This window comes from Pseudorca crassidens, chromosome 2, assembly GCF_039906515.1.
Source record: "Pseudorca crassidens isolate mPseCra1 chromosome 2, mPseCra1.hap1, whole genome shotgun sequence".
Taxonomy (NCBI): Eukaryota; Metazoa; Chordata; class Mammalia; order Artiodactyla; family Delphinidae; genus Pseudorca; species Pseudorca crassidens.
This window is the reverse complement of record NC_090297.1, coordinates 74,558,655-74,577,597: the sequence shown is the minus strand read 5'-3', so window position 1 is coordinate 74,577,597 and position 18,943 is coordinate 74,558,655. Positions and strand designations below refer to the sequence as shown.

General features: G+C 42.4%; 1 protein-coding gene and 1 long non-coding RNA gene across 9 annotated transcripts in view; one reads left to right on the top strand and one right to left on the bottom strand.

The window, feature by feature from the left end:
• The window catches only part of DDAH1 (dimethylarginine dimethylaminohydrolase 1), a 259,185-nt gene extending 251,021 nt beyond the window's left edge, over positions 1-8,164 (top strand). For all 8 annotated transcript variants that reach the window (XM_067726764.1, XM_067726765.1, XM_067726762.1 and 5 more), the window contains 2 exons: positions 2,498-2,641; positions 5,115-8,164. In XM_067726764.1, the coding sequence (XP_067582865.1) occupies positions 2,498-2,641; positions 5,115-5,231 (261 nt within the window). In that variant the 3' untranslated portion in view covers positions 5,232-8,164. The remainder of the gene's footprint in view (positions 1-2,497; positions 2,642-5,114) is intronic.
• Positions 1,133-17,596, bottom strand: LOC137218929 (uncharacterized). Its single transcript, XR_010940924.1, has 3 exons — positions 17,489-17,596; positions 16,852-17,180; positions 1,133-1,258 (listed from the first exon to the last, which is right to left on the bottom strand). It is a non-coding gene; the product is annotated as an uncharacterized lncRNA (long non-coding RNA).
• Between the last annotated feature and the right edge of the window lie 1,347 nt (positions 17,597-18,943).

Genomic DNA, 18,943 nt, shown 5'->3' with positions numbered 1-18,943 from the left:
TTTTCTCTTAAACAAGCCTCTTCATATTATTTTTGGGCACATCCATTTTATAAAGAGGGCTAAATTGAATATGTTGTTAATTTGCTTATAATAGTTCTAAATTGTCCATGTCCTTGAATAGATACAAGGTTTCTCAGGCTGGGCTCTAAGGAAGAACCCACCCCGCCCGTGGGCGATCCACCCTATGGGCCTATCCCCTCGGGGAACAATTTACATTAAAAAGTGCGAAAGAAGGGCTTCCCTGGTGGCGCAGTGGTTGAGAGTCCGCCTGCCAATGCAGGGGACACGAGTTCGTACCCCGGTCCGGGAAGATCCCACATCCCACATGCCGCGGAGCAGCTGGGCCCGTGAGCCATGGCCACTGAGCCTGCGCGTCCAGAGCCTGTGCTCCACAACGGGAGAGGCCACAACAGTGAGAGGCCTGTGTACCGCAAAAAAAAAAAAAAGTGCGAAAGAGATGTCCAGTCAAGTCGAAACTGTACCGTGTCATAACAGGATTACACACAAAAAGAGAATGAATGGTACCATGATTAATTTTGACCATAAATTTAAAGTAGCAAATTAGTGTGAAAAAGTAGATGATATGGTAGTTTGTAGGAGAGAGATTTTGCTGCAGCTCTGGAAGTCAAGAAAGAGCAAAGTGAGATGATTAATAAAGTTTTGAGTTGCACAGATCTGGGTTTAAATCTACAATTATGACCTTGAGCAAGTTATTTGACCTCTCTCAGTCCAACTTCGTCATCTGTAAAATGGGAATTTGGGGATTCAGTAATAAATGTAAAATGTTTAGCATGGTGCTCTGCCTGTTCTTATTGTAATATAATTGTCTATTTGTCTGACAGTCTCCTCCATTAGCCTGTGACCTCTTCAAAAACTGGATTTATGTCTGTTTATCTTTGTGTCTCTGAGCCTTTGATATAGTGCTTAAGCTCATCCCCACTCTTGATGTTTCCTTCTATGTGAAGGATGTTCCATTATCATATTATTCCTGGTTTCTGTCTGCTCTTGACATATTCCCCACTTGGAGAAGAGAATGGATTACCTGATTGGTGAGTCAAGAAGGCCTTACCATCTGTACTCTTCACATCCTCTTGGGAGTGAAGTTTCTGCAGGGAGCGTGGCGTCTCTTCTGCTCTTCCACACCGTAAATCTTACTGTTCAGTGCCTCCATGACTTAGTAGACAAGAGACCTAACTCTGGGGTCCTATAATATGAGGCCCATTTCCACACAAATCTTGAGGGGCAAAGGAAGACCTAGCTTGAAAGATAGATTAGAACCAGACAGTGAAAAGATCTTCTTATACCTCCATGGCATGACATTTTGGCAGATTCCTTAAAACATATAGATAATGATAAAGAATGGAAAGAGTCTACATGAGTAAGCCCAAAATCATACTTGTTTTTGTTTTTAATGTTTGGATATTTTTGGCGTGGGGGAGGGGTGCAGGGGAATGGGGAAGGTTGTTCTTTGCATTTTTGTTTTAATTTGTTGAGGGGCTGAAGATGAGATATCAATATTTTAAGTTCTTTGCAGAATTCATTTTTGTCTTATCTTTAAGTTATTTTATACTAAGGTACTAATAAACCCTTCATTTGATGAATGGACCTGCTAAGTCAGTTTTTCTCCAAGTGTGGTCCAGGGACCATCTGCCTCAGAATTACCTGGAGGGCTTCAGAATACGAATTATTATGCCTCACCTCAAACCTGCCAAACCAGAATCCCTGGGGGCATGGCCTTGGAATATGATTTTAACATTCTCCGCAAGGGATTTTTATGTTCATTGTATTAAGGGCAGCACCTGCCAACAGACAAGTGAATTCAATTTAAATGTACCGAGAAGAGGAAATTATGTTTGTGTGTGTGTGTGTGTGTGTGTGTGTGTGTGTGTGTGTGTGTGCAGTTATTGCTAAATCAGTTAACTGACCATTCTGATTACTGCTACCGACCATTCTGATTACTGCTATGATCCTTTTTCCCTATAGACCAGAGCAGCCCTGCTTACTCAGCTGAGGATATCATCAAAACCCCAGCTGGGCCTTTTGTCTATGTGTCTTTCTGATAGATCTTTTGAAACAAATAATCGTTTTAAAACCCTTAAAAGCTTAGAGACTGGGCTTCCCTGGTGGCGCAGTGGTTGAGAGTCCGCCTGCCGATGCAGGGGACACGGGTTCGTGCCCCGGTCCGGGAAGATCCCACATGCCGCGCAGCGGCAAGGCCCGTGAGCCATGGCCGCTGAGCCTGCGCGTCCGGAAAACTTAGAGACAAACACGTACTTCTAAAAGAACAAGAAGAACCCTTACAATTCTTCCAAAGAATCGTAGCTACATCCAGTTTTCCTCTTTTGGTTCTAAGTGTCTAGAGGTAATAGACAGGAACTTCAACACAGAGGAACATTCTTAGGTATGGATTGCAAGCTTTTATCCCACCACACTGCCCTCCTTCTGTTGGCAAGTGTGGGAGACGCTCTGCTTAGGCCTGCTTTGTTTCTCGTTATAGATCATGCAACAGATGAGTGACCACCGCTACGACAAACTCACTGTGCCTGATGACACGGCCGCAAACTGCTTATATCTAAATATCCCCGATAAAGGCCACGTCTTGCTGCACCGAACCCCAGAAGAGTATCCAGAAAGTGCAAAGGTAAAAAAAAAAGTCCTTCCTGCCACAGCAGCTGAGTAGGCCTCCCTTTGCAGCCTTGCTGCCTAGGGATTTTTTTCACAATAGAGTGACAAATAACAGGGCTTCCTTTTCCCCTATACACATCATTAGGAAAGCCAAAAGGATAACATAATTTATTTATTTATTTTATATGATTTTTTTTAACATGTTTATTGGAGTATAATTGCTTTACAATGGTGTGTTAGTCTCTGCTTTATTACCAAGTGAATCAGTTATACACATACATATGTTCCCATATCTCTTCCCTCTTACGTCTCCCTCCCTCCCACCCTCCCTATCCCACCCCTCAGAATGAGAGAAAATATTTGCAAATGAAGCAACTAACAAAGGATTAATCTCCAAAATGTACAAGGATAACATAATTTAGGGCCGAAGGAAAGTTTATTTAACTCGCTCTTCTCGTTAGTGTCATTGGTCACTAATGCATGCAAAGTAATTGAGATGATCATGCCTGGTATTCAGACCTTTTCAAATGAGTATTTGGATCTCCCAATTCTGTGCTCCAGCTTTGATTAAATGTACTTCTTGACACTGACATGCTCATTAAGCATAGAGACCTACAATTAGATGGCCAACTGCCTCATTGTTTTCTGACAAATCTAAGCTGCCCCTCATCAGAGGGTCATTTGTTTCTTCAGTCAGAGAAGTAGGAATGACCCAAAGAGAAGGGTGCTCAAAAGCAGGGGCTACACATCCTAGGCAACAAAGGCCTGAAAGGATAGAACAAGAAGAAATATAAATACAGCACACTTGGAACCAGCCAACTGGTCCCTCCAAGCAGCTCTGCATTTATGTTCCAGCCAGGGAATTGCCCCCTCCGTATGGAATTCCTTCCTGGTCTGAGAAAATCTTCCCAGTCTTTCAGGGCACTCTGCCAGTCTCATCTGTGTACTTTGGTAATTTCAATTTAATCATACCAAGCAGATTAAGGGTGTTGGTCCATAGATCCTTCAAGTGTTCATATCTTTTTTAGGCATTTCAGTATGTTCATCTCTGTCCAGAGGAGCAAGATATTTATAGTAAGCATTACAGAAGAGTCTTAGTAACCACTGATCTCTCTCTCTTTTCTTTCAATCTTAAACTTTAAAACTTTTAGAAAATAGTTTATGCTACCTTTTAAGTATGCAATACTGTATAATTACTAGGCTTATCCTCCTAGTCAGGAAGGATCCCCTTCAGCAGATTAAAAAGAGAGCAGGGGAAGAGGATAAATAGATTTTTTTTTTTCTTCTTCCATGGCTGAAAGTGTGAACCTGAGGAAAATATAGGACCCCTGACCCCCTGGACTGGGGCTTAACCAGCTCTCAGATGAATAGTAGGTCTCACAATTTAATGTGCCTCAGGGTTGTTAAAAATACAGGTTCCTAGACCTCCCCACCCTAGAATCTGCCATGTCAGTAAGCACCCTGGTCACTGAACTCACTTGGAGAAACACAGCTCTGGATCATTCATACCCCTTCAGCCACATCAATCATCCGATAACGAGATGATCATTAACTGCTTCTGAATTCAGCCCTGGGTCTACCACCAAAAACCAGTAACATCATATTATTGAGTGCTTCCCCTGTGCCAGGCACACCGCATGTACTATCTTATTCATTCCTTACAGCAGCCCTGTGAGGGTGCTGTTATTACTCCAGTCTTACAGAGAAATAATCCCAAGGCGATGCCACTTGACCGAAATTACACTTGGAGCAGTAAGTTGGCAGAACTGGGGCTGGAACCCAACTCTGTGTGGTTCCAGCACTCTTAATTAACCACTGTACCAAAGTACATCCTACAGAAGCATGGTAGATTGTTTTTAGGCAGTGTATTTGCAAGTGATTTTGCCTTTTTTTAAAAAAAAAAATGTTCTTTGTTTTATCATCAGAGAAAAAATCTGTGGACTGTTAATTTGAAGGTTTGACACATGCTTGCTTTCTATTCGTGTCAGAAGATGCTCTAAAATTCACACACCTGTAATTTAAAAGCAGTTTGACCTGAAACCCTTCACTTAAATTATACTTTGTCAAGTTTTTCCAATGGTCTTATTAAGGAAAGGAACGTTATAGTTGAGAGGGTTTTGAAGCGTGGAGAGAGAGTCCTACTCAGCCTGTAAACACGTCCACCAACTTTCATATATCACTTAATCTAGCAATGACAAGGGCAGAGTAAAGGCCTTTCTAGTAACAACCACATTTCTGACACATCTTTGGCTTTGAGGTTAGAGCATAGAGCTAGTAGTTAACCAATGCTGCTAGCTCTCTGGGTATCGCTGTAGGCACGTGTGTGGTCTTGGTTCTATGCATATCTTGGGGTTCAATGGGTAAAAAGCCTAAACTTACAAGCTAAATGAATCCTCTACCCCAGGTGGAGGGGGTGGGCCTGGGGGCCAGGGAAGACAGAGGCAGAAACATAAGCCTTCTTCTCTACTTTTCCTTGATTCCTCCTGCAGGTTTATGAAAAGCTCAAGGACCATATGCTGATCCCCGTGAGCCATTCTGAAATGGAAAAGGTGGACGGGCTGCTAACCTGCTGCTCGATTTTAATTAACAAGAAAGTAGAGTCCTGAGTCGCAGTCCCTCCCTTGTTGCCGGCAATACTGCACTCGTAAGGCCGATGACTGTACCCATTCCTACCGTTTTCATTGACAATCTTTTATGCCACTCTGCTACTAACACTGGTCTACAGTTCTAAATTTAATTGCTTCGTTCTGCACCTCCCCCAGCCCCTCCCCTCGAGGTGGTACCTAAACTGTGGATTTGCTCAATGAATTAAGCCATCTAGAAAATATAGAGCTAATGACTTATTCAAATGTGATTAATAATTGTAAGGAAACACTCATTTTAGTGTTTGTATTATCAGTGTGAAAATTGTTTATTTGCCAATATAAACCGAAGAATGTCTTTTTGATCAGTCAGCTAAGCTGGATTTTCTTTCTGTATATCATTAATTATCTTTGGCTCCTATGAAATTCCCTGGTCTGTGGATCCTCCTCCTTTCCCTCTTTGTTTCCATCTGAAGTATGAAAACTTTCCCACTTCTATCACAGTCACCTCGACCTTGGGTAGAATCCGGGATCTTGCCTTCTGCACATCTTCCTGCAGGTCGACCCTGTCTGCCAGCAGTCTTTCTGCCTCGCCGCTACATCTGCCGCCACCACCACTTTCCCCCAGAGGGTCAAACAGGCCCCTCAGCAGAACCGTGACCAAAATCAGAGCGGCTGTTTAGGGGAGAGTTCACTGCACAGAGGCACATCCCAGTGGGGTTTGCCCCAGAGATCTAAATTCTAGAAGAAGTAGGGCACCACACCTAGGAAGGTGAATTCAGCACCAGATGGTTGCTAGGGGGTTGCAGATCAAGAAGCTTGGACACACCCCATGAGTACAACACTTTAGAAAGTCTTTAAGTCACATTCCGTGCATTTTTGCTTTATTACTGGCCATATACAGACCTTGGGGAATAGACTTATTTTTTTCTCTCAATTTACTTTCATTTCCCCCCATTGTGACTCACCCTGTTTCCAGGCTTCTACCCCTTAATCTACAGAGTTATTTTTTTGCTGACCTACAGAGTTATTTCTTTCAAAAGAAACATTACATCTAAAAATGATTATTGATGGTCTAGTGCGAGCCAGATGGAGCATGTTCAGGAAGTGATAGGCTTGGTGCTTGAAATCAGCTGCAGACAATGGACACTTCTACTTTGAAATATCTGTGAATATTTACTGTGGAATTCAATTAAAACTTCTCTCCTCTGTAGCCTTCCAATTACACAACCTTAAACTGACACGAATCTCTTAACAAAGAACAAAGCCGCAGTGAAGGGAGAGATGGTTGTCTTTTACTTAAATGAAAGAATCAGTCTTTTAGCAGACCAGGGAAATGGTACTTTCCAAGGAATGGTGACTGATCCAGGCATGTTATCAAACTTCCCAGTCATCTCCACCTTTCCTGTATTGCCTATGGCTAAGATTAAGATTCAGGGAGTTTAAGGAATGCTACTTCACGTCTTGCTAGGCTCACCTAACGTGTTTGTAATCAGACATTCCTCATGTTTGGTGACCAAGAGAGAATACCTTCATTCATTTCATCTCCCCCTGAACAAATGGAAGTGAGAAACCTCTGAGCAAACCAAGACAACCTTAACTACTATGTTTTTCATTTATTCGATCATTTTATGTCAGACTTAGAAGAAGTTCCTTCTCCTCCTTCTTTTTCTTTTTGCTTGACTTTAATATTCATATCACGTTCAAATATCTAATTTCATGCATCCTATGACTGAAACGTATCTTGGTCACTGGCATATTTCCAACTGTCTCATCATGGGTGAATAATATGTTTTTACCACAGAGAGAATGAATGTTACCCACATGCCCAAGTTAATAAAGAAAAATTGTCCTCAGTAGTTATGGTTGCCCTTTGGGGTTAAATCCGGCCCTATGCTGGCAAAAACAGAAATCCTCCCTCAAAGACAACCACAGGAAAACTCACTCAATCAGCCACTTCAGTCTTAATAGTACAGCTAACTGGCATATAATTTCCAATATCTTTATTTCTAGCTTTCCAAACTAAAGAACTGTTCTCTATTATGTTTAGTAAATTGCAAGTGAATCAATTTTTCTTTTGAACCATTTGTTCTACAGAAGGCTGTTTTCACTTTTCCTTTTCTTTTCATCTTTCCATCTTTCCTTCTCTTTGTCTCAAGAAATCACTTAGAATCTATGTGCCTCTTCTACAGAATCTTATTCTGCACTGCTACATCACCTACAAGGCTGGCTTCTTTGGACTCTCTCTGTGATATGCTGATGTGGAAACCTAAAATATTTGCAGCATAGTAGTATTATTTCTTTGGTGTACTCATCAACATCATATTATCTTTGAAGAGGAAAGACAACCCACTACCCCGTTACCTAGGTTCCCCTCTTGTCCATTGTGATTTATAAGGAAAAGCTAACAGAAACTGCTTTTTGACATTATAAAGACATTAGAGATTGTATATAAAAGTTGAGTCAGAATCACTTGGTCAGTAAGATTCAACTTACTAAGGACAATATAGAGAAAGTACATGATTTAGCATTATTTCTTCAACTGTGATGAATTGCTATAGAAATCAGCAAGCAGATCTCTCTACTGTGTATTGACTGCTCTTTTAAGCTACTGTGAACAGGCTACTAAGGCCATCTCTTCATCTAGAAGGGGAGAAATAGTCTGTAGATGAACAATGTGACTTATTTAGAGTTGCATGTTAGTCTTCGTAATTATTTACTCCTTTACATTCTACAGAACTCAGACATGATTTCCACGTGGTGTTAGATTCGTGCATTTTATCATACTGACCATCCTGTCACAGCCAGTGTATGGTTATCCACTCTGTGTGCCAAAACCAGTAATGCCTTTCACGGTCCTTTAGTCCAGAGAAATTCTGCACTGATTTTAGTCTCTTGCTGTACTGATCCTACAAGTATACCAATCACGATGGAATAAAGTGTGAATTGTACTGTGATCAATAGCCTATGTCTCTTTCTTGCAACAGAAACTGCTGTGGTGAATGAAGTCACCATTTCTTTACTACCAGAGATGGGAAGTTTTTGGTTTTTTTTTCTCTTGTCCTATAAGCTATGGAATTAGAAATACTTACCTGTAAGTCAACTGCTATCAAAAGCTTGGATTAAAATGATAATCAAAGGATACTTCATACTTGTGGTGCTTTAAAAGTATGCATATTATCCACGTGTGGTCAGGAGATCTTGATTTCACATATGTTCCTCCTCAAAAAGGCTTCCCTTGTTCCTTTGACTCCTGTCATCAGCACATTATAATATGGCTCAGTTATGGAGACGGTTGAAATATTTTTTCCTGTGTTCATGCAAGAGTTTGCTTTTTGTTTTTGTTTATTTTATAGTAAGAGTTTTTTAGGAAATATGAAGGTTTTTTTAATAAGACTTTTTATTTCCAACAATTTTTTTCAAACTGAAAGTAGCTTCATTGTTCTCTTTTTCTGACTGTAAAAATAATAACCGCTCACTGCAAAAATAAAAATCAAACCTTACCCAGAATAACATAAAAACAAAAGTAAAGGAAAAAAAATTACCCCAAATTTTATCACCTACAGACAGCTGCTATTAGCGTCTTGGAGAATATCCTCACATCTAGGACTAGATACAGATATAAATGTGGAATGATTGTACATCATCATGTGTGCTTCCTTCACTTAGCAATATACTGTGGCCATCTCTCCATGTCAATAAATGGAGATCTACATCATCAACTTGAACAGCCCTGAATAATTCACAATAAGGTTGTCACAGCAGCTCTTTCTAATTTACGTGGAGTGTTCTATCACAGATGTTTGGTGTGCCCACATTTCTAGTAGCCGGGGGTCTTTAGGCTGTAAAACATGTTCTGCTTATAAGCTCTCACACACCCCAAGGGTTAGCTCAATCCGTAATCCTCTTACCATAACTGAAGGGTACATGCAAAAGCCCATCAGAAGCACAAACCAGTACTAAAATCCCTTGGAGAGGTCATTGATTTAGTCACACCGCTCAGTTGACGATGCGTCAGTTAGTTCTCCGTTATTTAGGCTGCCATTAACGTGGACAGTGAAACTAAAAACTGCCAACTGCAAACCTGCTCTGGGCCGCCACAGGAAATGGAACCTTCCACCCACGTGCCAGAGTTCAGTGCTACTCTTAGAGGAGAGAGGGAGACACTTTTTAAAGCAAGAGTTAGCAGGGCTCCCCTGCCTGGTCCCCCCCAGCCTTGCAGAGAGTGGAGGAAGCTAAGAATGAGCAAAATCCCCTCTCACGACAAGCTTCAGGTTCTGGAAATGGGAATTTGCTGAATGAAGAATGCTGGTCAACCATCATTTTAGACACATGAGCACATGTTTAGCAAGTTCCCACACTCTGCCAGGCTCCTGGGTGCTCCTGTCTTTCGAGAGCTGACAGTCTGGGAAGGGCAGGGAAGGAAGACCACACAAGCGCCCCGATGATCATAACACAAAAGAAGGTAAGGGAGGAACCAAAAAGAATGGTGCTGTGGTGGTTCCCAAGTAGGGGAGATCAGACAGAGGGCTCAGGGTTTAATCTGGGCTTGAAAGTTCAGCTCTGGCTTCAAGAAGCCAGGATAGAGTTCTGGGGGGCAGCAAGACAAAGGCATGGAGGTGGGAGAGCACAGTGTACGCTTCAGAAGCACCTACTGTGTGCCCGTTAACCTGCCTAGGCCCTCAGGATACAATGGTGATTGTCCTTGCTTTCCTGGAATTTACATCCAAGTAGGAAGACAGACATTAAACAAGTTACAGCAAGCATGATAAACATTATGAAAGGAGAATGGGGTTCTCAGAGCGCGTGGTAGAGGCAAGCAAGGGGATTTGTTTGGCTGAAACACGAGACAAATATAAGAGCACAGTAAGGGCTTCCCTGGTGGCTCAGTGGTTGAGAGTCCACCTGCCGGTGCAGGGGACACGGGTTCGTGCCCCGGTCTGGGAAGATCCCACATACCGCGGAGCGGCTAGGCCCATGAGCCATGGCCACTGAGCCTGCGTGTCCAGAGCCTGTGCTCCACAATGGGAGAGGCCACAACAGTGAGAGGCCTGCGTACCGCAAAAAAAAAAAAAAAAAAAAAAAAAGAGCACAGTGAGACAATGTAGGTTGGAATGTCAAGGGCCTTGGGTATTTGGACAGAATTTGGCAGTCTGTGAGTGTCCCCTGAAGATGTTTGGGCCAGGGAGTCATACTAATGGAGTTTGATATGGCAGCCTTGTATAGGATGAATGGGAACTGAGACTGGTGTTCTTCTAAACTTAATCTCCCCAAATTTAATTCATCATTTAAACACCTCTTCTCAGCACCAAAATGGAACCTGAGAGCTCGGCAATTAACTCTATATTTTCTCTCCCGAAAAACAGATTCATAACACCTTTCCCTCCCAACTACAAAGGGACATTTTCAACGCAGATGAGATAAAAAGACTAAAAGGTTCTTTGGAAGAAAGGTATAATGTAAATATCATTATCATCGTCATTATCCTCATTAACTCCTATCACAGCAAGTCTGGAGCCCATCAAAATGTCATCTTCTATTTGAAACATCAATCACCTACTCCAGAAATAACTCAGGATTTTCATAATTGATGCCTGTAAGCTGGCCTGACAGCTTCCATGGTGAATTCACAGGTTTCCTTGGCACCCAGCAAGGCTGCTCCAAAGACATACCTACCTGCCTTAGGGAACTGTTGGCAAATCTGAATGGCCCTCATCTCCCTTCCCCCTCCAAACACTCATTTTTAACTCAGTGAAAGCAGGACCACTTATAGCAGAAGATAACGGGAGTTATCAGGCTTTTAGGAGAACGTGTAAGTGCCAAGTATGTTAGTCACTATAAATAAATAAAAGATTCAAACCAGTCTGCCCTCTAACCACTTGGTAAAATATAGCCTGGGCTGGCTTGTGACATGAATGCTTAAAAGCAGTGATGGGTCCCTAGGTCTCAGGAAGCCCCCTCTATTCATAAATAGAAAGTTTAGTCATTTGGCTATGAATAACAAGAAAGAGCTTGGGTGAATTAACACAAGCCTCTGAAGGTAGTTTTGCTTTTCTTGTGCTTAAACTTTTTTAAGGAATTTTTTTTTAAGTTCCTAAGGACTCTTATTGATTAGACAGGGCTTTGAACCAGAACTCAGAGGACAACTGCTCAAAAATTAAACTAGGAAAACGTGTGCTATGGGTTGAAATTTCCCATATCCCATCAGGGTACAAGACTGCATATTTCAGACTTTGCATATTTCACACTAACGCAGGAAAAGTTCAGGAACCAAACGAGTTCTCATTCCAAGCAACAGTCGAGCTATGTAGAAATGTTAGGTCTTCTACCTCTGGAAAGAGCTTGTGGAATAAACAGAGTCGTGGTCGTGGATCCAACAGAGACTTAAAATTCCAGGGCAGGATATGAACAAAGTCAGCTGTTTTGTTTACATGGGACTCAGATGAGCATATGAGGTCCCCCTAGGATTAATGTTAGGATAGCAACATGGGGCTTTCTTTCTTTCTAGGTTTAATGATAATTGAGGGAGACAGAAGGAACACTATTACCATGGCAAGGTGGTAACAAAGAGTCTATCTGATAAGAAATAGAATTCACCTCCACTTGGATCAAATTGAAGAGATTCTAATGAAGGTCTGTTTCAAAGGTATGGATATTCAACGGACAAACAAGGGGTGGTGGGTGAGACACCCAGAAACCAGCTGTCAGCATCACGCCTAGGGCCAACAGGAAAAGGACAGGAAATCATACCACTGGATCTGGGACAGAGAAGGAAGGGCCACAGCTCTGGCCAGAGACCAGTTTCCAGAGCCTCTCTTCTCACTGTCTGACCTGCTGGCGCTCCCCATCGATTGAGCACAATGGCAAGATGGTTAGTGAGGGGTCCCAGGTGATGCCCCTGCAGGGACCAGCACAGAGCTGGCAGAGAAGGGTAGAAAAAGGATCTGGAAAGGGTAGAAGATGATCAGCACAGTGCCGCTATGAAAATGAGCTCTCAGCCCTTCAGAGAATCGTCATCACCAACTCTGTCTCTCAAGGTTGGCATTTAAATCCTATTTCTTAGCAAATTCCTCAGGCACATGCCAGTTCTGTGGTCTGGTTCTCCCTCTTTCAGTATCAGAAAATGATTGGAGCAGAATCAACAGTAGAACATGAGTCTGCACAGCCTGAAGGTGAGAGAACGTCACATTCCAGACCCGTGAGTCCTGGACCGCTTTAGTAAGCAGTACGTTAGTTCTAAAATAAGCACAGTAGCTCGGGCACCTGGTGTCCAAAAAGAGCTAGTTGCCTTTTTACTGCATGCCCATGACCTGCTGGTGACATAAAGTTGCTTAGGATTCCAAAGAACCTATTTTCTGTGTTCCCCCTTTTGTTTATACCTACAGCCAGCCTTGCTGGGCACAAGCTGTTTTGGTTTTACATGGTTACGTTGCTCATGGGGATAATATTCAGTCTGAACTAATAGTAGTGAGTTCCCCATTTTGGGGGGTGTTCAAGTAGAGACTAAAGGACCCCATCCAAGACGGGTTGTAGAGATTGCTCTATCCAGTAAAATCTAATGTAAATAACATCCAACATCCTTCACTGCCCTGGAATTCTATGATTAGGTGTTTGTACTGTTCTGATCCTGAGTGACTTTCTTTTCCCCTCTGATCCCCACTCCCCCAGTCTCCCTAATAGATGGACATCGTCCTCATCTGTTAAATAACAGTAATTACGGTTCCACTTCCAGCATGACAGCATGAGGAGATAGATCTGCAAAACTGAGAAGATTGTTTTTTTAAAAGAAACATTTAGAGTCTCTGGAAATGGTCGTAAGTGTATACATCAGATGAAGACATTTAGCCAAGAAAATCTGCTAAACTCGGTAAGATCGGTGAGACTCTGTGGTATTTGAAGCCACACATTTCCCCCTCCCCTCCCAGCTCAGTGACATTAGTCTTCCGCTCCAGAACACAGGGCCCTCTCTCCCTGCAGCACACCGAGGGGTGAAACATCAGTGTTGCTCATCTTGCCCTCAGCTACATATTGCTGACACTGATTTCTGGACAAGTGTGGCTGGGAGATGGGGACTCCCGTCTTTCTCCCAGCTCTACTAGTGGGACAGAGGCTCTACCCTGAGCACTGCACCAAGGAGAATACTGGGGCCCTGAACCCCTTGCCCCGGCTCCCAGGGTAGGGGTTCCAGCCAGGAGAGGGAAGTCAAAAAGACTCGAGGCTATTGCCCCCCACCTAGCACAGAGCAACTACAGCAAAGAGGTCACTCAGAGAGGAGCACACCATTGTCTCTACCCCCAGCTGTAGAACCTTCCCTCAAAAATTTTGCCCAGGGGAAGAGGCAGGCAGTAGAACAAAGAGTTCCAAATTGAGAAGCTGGTCTAAGGATACTCTCAAAAATAGAGGAGTTAGTAGTGAAATGCAACTGGGAGGAGAGTGGTAGATTCCTTGGAGGTGTAGGCATCCAGATTGGAAAGGAAGAAGGAAAATTGTCTCTATTCACAGATGACATGATTTTGTATACAGAAAACTCCTAAGGGATCCACTAAAAAATGATTCGAATTAATAAATGAGTGCATCAAGGTTTTAGCATACAAGATCAATATAAAAAATCAATTGCATTTCTATATAATTGCAATAAACAATCCAAAAATGAAACTAAGAAAAACAATTTCATTTACAATAGCATTGAAAGAATAAAATACTAGGAATAAATTTAATAAAAGAAGTTCAAACCTTATACTCTGAAAATTATAAAACATTGTTGAAAGAAATTAGAGCTAAGTAAATGGAAAAATCTCTCACGTTTATTTACTAGAAGACTTAATATTGTCAAGATGGCAATACTCCCCAAAATGATCTACAGCTTCAAAGCAATCGCTATTAGAATCCTAGCTGACTTCTTTGTAGAAACTGGCAAGCTGATTCTAAAATTCCTATGGAATTTCAAGAAGCCCCAAATAGTCAAAACAATACTGAAATGAAAAACAAATTTGGAGGACTCAGACTTCCCAATTTCAAACTTCGAAAGCAAGAGTAATCAAGACAGTGTGGTACTGGCATAAGGATAGACACATAGATCAATGGAATAGAATTGAGAGTCCAGAAATAAACCCATGTGTCTATGGTCAACTTTTTCAACAAGAGGGTCAAAACTATTCAATAGGGGAAAGAATAGACATCTCAACAAATGTTCCTGGGACAGCCGTATACCCACATGCAAAAGAATGAAGTTAGACCCTTCCCTTTCACCATATACAAAAACTAATTCAAAATGGCTCAAATACCTACGTGTAAGAGCAAAAATATAATATAAAACTCTTAGAAGAAAACATAGGAGTAAATCTTCATGACCTTGGCTTTGAAATGGATTCTTAGATACGACACCAAAAGCACAAGCAACAAAAGAAAAAAGATAAATAGACTTCTCAAAATTAAAAACTTTTGTGCTTCAAAGGACACTATCAAGAAAGTTAAAAGAAAACTCATCAAATGAGAGAAAATATATCATATATCTGATAAGGTATTTTATCTAGACTATCTAAAGAATTCTTACCACTCAATAATAAAAAATACAAATAACCCAATTTTAAAGTGAACAAAGGATCTAAAAAGACATTTCTCCAGAGAAGATATACGAATGACCAGTGAATACATGAAAAAATGTTTGACATCGTTTGTCATCAGGGATGTGCAAATCCAAATCACAATGAGATACTACTTCACACCCATTAGAATGGCAAGAATCAAAAAGTCAGATAATAACAAGCATTGGCAAGGATGTGGAGAATATGAACCTTCATACATTACTGATGGGAATGTAAAGTGCAGCCACTGTGGAAAAAAAATCTGGCAGTTCCTCAAATGCTTAAACATTGAGCTACCATAGGAACCAGTAATTCCACTCTTAGGTATATATACCCAAGAGAAATGAAAGCATATGTCCATACAAAAACTTGTACATGAATGTTTATAGCAGCATTATTCAAAATAACCAAATGGTGGCAACAACCCAGATGTATACCAACTGATGAATGGATAAACAAAATGTGTTATCTCCATACAATAGAATAGTATAAAGCCACAAAGAAGAATTGAGTATGGATACATGCTACAACATGAATGAACCTTGAAAACATGCTAAGTGAAAGAAGCCAGTCAGAAAAGACCACATAGTATATGGTTCCATTTATATGAAATAACAGAACAGGGAAATCTGTAGAGACAGAAAGTAGATTAGTAGCTGCTTAGGGCTGGGAGTGGGGGCAGGTGGAGAGGGAGAAGAAGAGGGAGTGATAGCTAAAGGACAGGGGGCTTCTTTCTGACATAATGAAAATGTTCTAAAATCGACTGGGGTGATGGCTGCACATATGTGTGAATATGCTTGAAACCACTGAATTGTATACTTTAAATGGCTGAATTGTTTGGTATATGAATTATATATCAATAAAGCTGTCTTTTTAAACGATAGTGATAATACTCTTTGTCATCTTCATATCTCAAAGCGTGGTTAGAATGATTAAATGAGAGAATTTATATAAACGTACTTGGTAGCCTATGCAATGCTGTGCAAATGTAGCCCATTATATTCTTGAATAGGATTAATCAGCTTTTCACCAGCACCTGTCAGTACAAAACTGCCTGTCATAAGCTGCCATTTCTAAACCTACCTTTGCCCCCAATTAGATTTCCTTTTCTTTCATGGTTAAAATTCATTGACAGAGCCCAACCCTTGAAACAGTCCCACATAATGATTGCTTATGGAAAGCTTCTTACCCTCACAGCCTTTTTAAAAGAGGAAGTAACGTTTCTTTCATATGTTTTCACAAAGCTCAACTCAAGTGTGCATAATTACTGCACATACCAAGCTCCTGGTTAGTCAGACCTGGAGTCCACGTGGGCTGTGTAACAGTTTGGCTAGCTGGTGATCGTTCCTTTCCTCTCAAATTCCCAAACCCTGAACTATATTTTGGCCACCACTGTGCTCTTTAAGCTGGGATGAGCAGCCGTCTGAATAAGCAAAAGGAGACGAGAAGAAATTTGCTCTAAGTGGCAAGTTTGAGAGTAAGACTGAAGGAAGCTGGTTCTCGGCCAGGTGAGCCTATGAGCGCTGCACCAACACAGCATTTTTATACGAGAGAAGGAGGGAGAAATCAAGTTCCCCTTTCCGGTGGCATTTGCTTTGCTTCGCCTGTCCTGTCCCATCCTGCTGTCTAAATACCCCTTTCTTTTTTTATCCAGTTGTACAACCTTGGACCCCAGCCCACCCTTTTTGGCTTGCAAGAAGCTGAAGCCTTCATCATCTCTTTTTTTTTAATTTTAAAATAGTATTTAATGAGAATAGATTTTTTTTTTTTAAGCTGTACGTGCCTGGCACGGTGCCAGGAAATGTTATGTGACTCTTTCCCTTAACCTTCACAAGTACCTGAAGAAGCAGATGACAAAACTGAAGCCCAGAGATAGTCACTGAACAAAGTCACACAGCTAGTGGGTGTGGCTCTGGGATTCAAACCCCCATTCCTGTCCGGGCAGTGTGGCCCTTGCTCTTCAACACTATTCTTTGTTGATCATTGAAAACAGGTGCCCTGTTAACATTTCAAAATGATTACACATCAAGGCATTTTCAGAACTTAGGAAGTGTTCTTACCTCTGCTCCTCCATATTAATGCAGACCCGGGAGTGTGTGTTACCCTCTTTCCCAGAGGCATCCCTCGGCTGAGCCTCAGAAACAAAAGCGACGGGGGACATCCCTGTTAGTAGACGGCAGTTTTTGCAGGAAAATTGTGGGGTCATAGCGCCCTCACGTGGTCATTCTCATTTTCTCATGAGGCCTTTGGCGGGGAGAAGGGCTAAGAATGTGGCGGTCTCCGTGATACACGTGATCCCTGGGAAGCTGAGCCTTCTTAGGACCCGGCCGTGGACTTGGCTGTGGATCTGGCCCGGGCAGGTTCCGCGGCCTGGACTCTCTCACCTTGGCTGAAACCAGAAATGGAGTCAAAGTCCCTGCAGGGGTGTTTTAGATCCTTCCACACTGGAATCTGGGAGGCTCTGAGCCTTCATGGCCAGGAAACTACCCCCTCCTCCCACCCCAAACCCCAACCATTCCTTGACCCACGTCTGCGTGTCTGCCTTTAATCCCGTGGAACACCAGCTTTTTAGCTAATGATTTGTTCCTTTGCTGAAAAATAAAATCACCAACTCTGGAGTAGGGATCGGGGTGGCAACACTTTAATTCTTATTAATTATTCACATCTTGGTGTGAAATATGTCCATCTGACACCTACCTGGTAACAGGAGCTTTAAGAGCTAGGAAAGAACCTTAGGATAATGAGATCCAGGAGTAGGTGGGGACAGCAAGAAATAGACAATGGCGGAAGAATCAAAGAGGAGCGACAGGGGGAGGGAGAGGAGGGAAGGAGAGAACAGGGGAAGGGAGGGCAGGGGAGGAGGCTGGCCCAGACCCAGGTGCAGTCTGACTCAGCCCTCATTGCCCCAGCCTTCAAAAGCATGGGGAAGCCACAAGGGCATTTTTGCTCAACGCACCAGACGTTTCAATGTCTCCTACTGGACTCCCATCATTGCTTGGTGTACAGTCTGAGATCTCCAGAGAAACAAAATTAATAGGATAGATGATGATAGATAGATAGGTAGATAGATAGACAGATACTAGATAGATAGATTTACTATAAGGAATTGGCTCATACAATCATGGAGGCTGAGAAGTCCAAGATCTGCAGTTGACAAGCTGGGGGCCCCAGGGAGCCAATGGTGTGGTTCCGGTCCAGGTCCAAGGGCCTCAGAACCAGGAGAGCTGATGATGTAATGCCGGTCTGAGTCCAAGTCTGGAGGCAGGAGAAGACCAATGTCCTAGCTCGAAGACCACAGGCAGAGGGAGACAATTCTTTCTTACTCAGCCTTTTATTCTAAGCAGGCCCCCAACAGACTGGATGAGGCCCACCGATGTTGGGTGCTAACTATTCCACCAATTCAAATGTGAATCTCCTCCAGAAATCCCCTCACAGACACGCCCAGAAATAATGTTCAACCGATTATCTGGGCGCCCTGTGGCCCAAATTGGCATCTAAAATTAACCATCTCGCTTGGCCACAGCTCTGGTTAGCACACGGCTTTTGGTTGTTTGTGCCCAGATTCACCTTAGACAGTAGACGCTGAGGGCAGATACAGTTTCCCAACATCATATCCCCAGCATCCAACACAGTCAGCGCTCAGGATGTTTGAAAAGTATAAAAATAGACAAACTCACAGATTTGGGCCCAATATAAAGAAAATAAAGCGTTTGTCTGATTACACAGTTGTGTCCTCTACAGAAGACAGTGGCCACTGAGGTGGGGACTATGCAGGTCATCGCATTCCCAGCGCTTAGTGCGGTGTTTGACACATAGTAGGAGCTCAATAAATATGTGACGACCCATGAGAGAATGGATCCATCAGTGAGTGAGAGAATGGGGGCAGCCGTCCACCTCCCTAGCTGCAGGGCTGGATTTGCTTTTCACTTGGAGCTGACCAAACACCACTCTTACTGAACCTCTGGTCAGAATCTGAAACAAGCTTTTACAAACTGGTATCTTGGACATTATCTTCAGAGCTGAGAAGCCTTCACTTGTAAAATTCCAGCCTGGCCTTGTTATCACTGTGTTATCACCACAGTTATCCAGAAACTCTCAGAACCTCATTGGACCCCTTCAGGGGTAAAGCCAGGAAGACTTTACAATTACTGC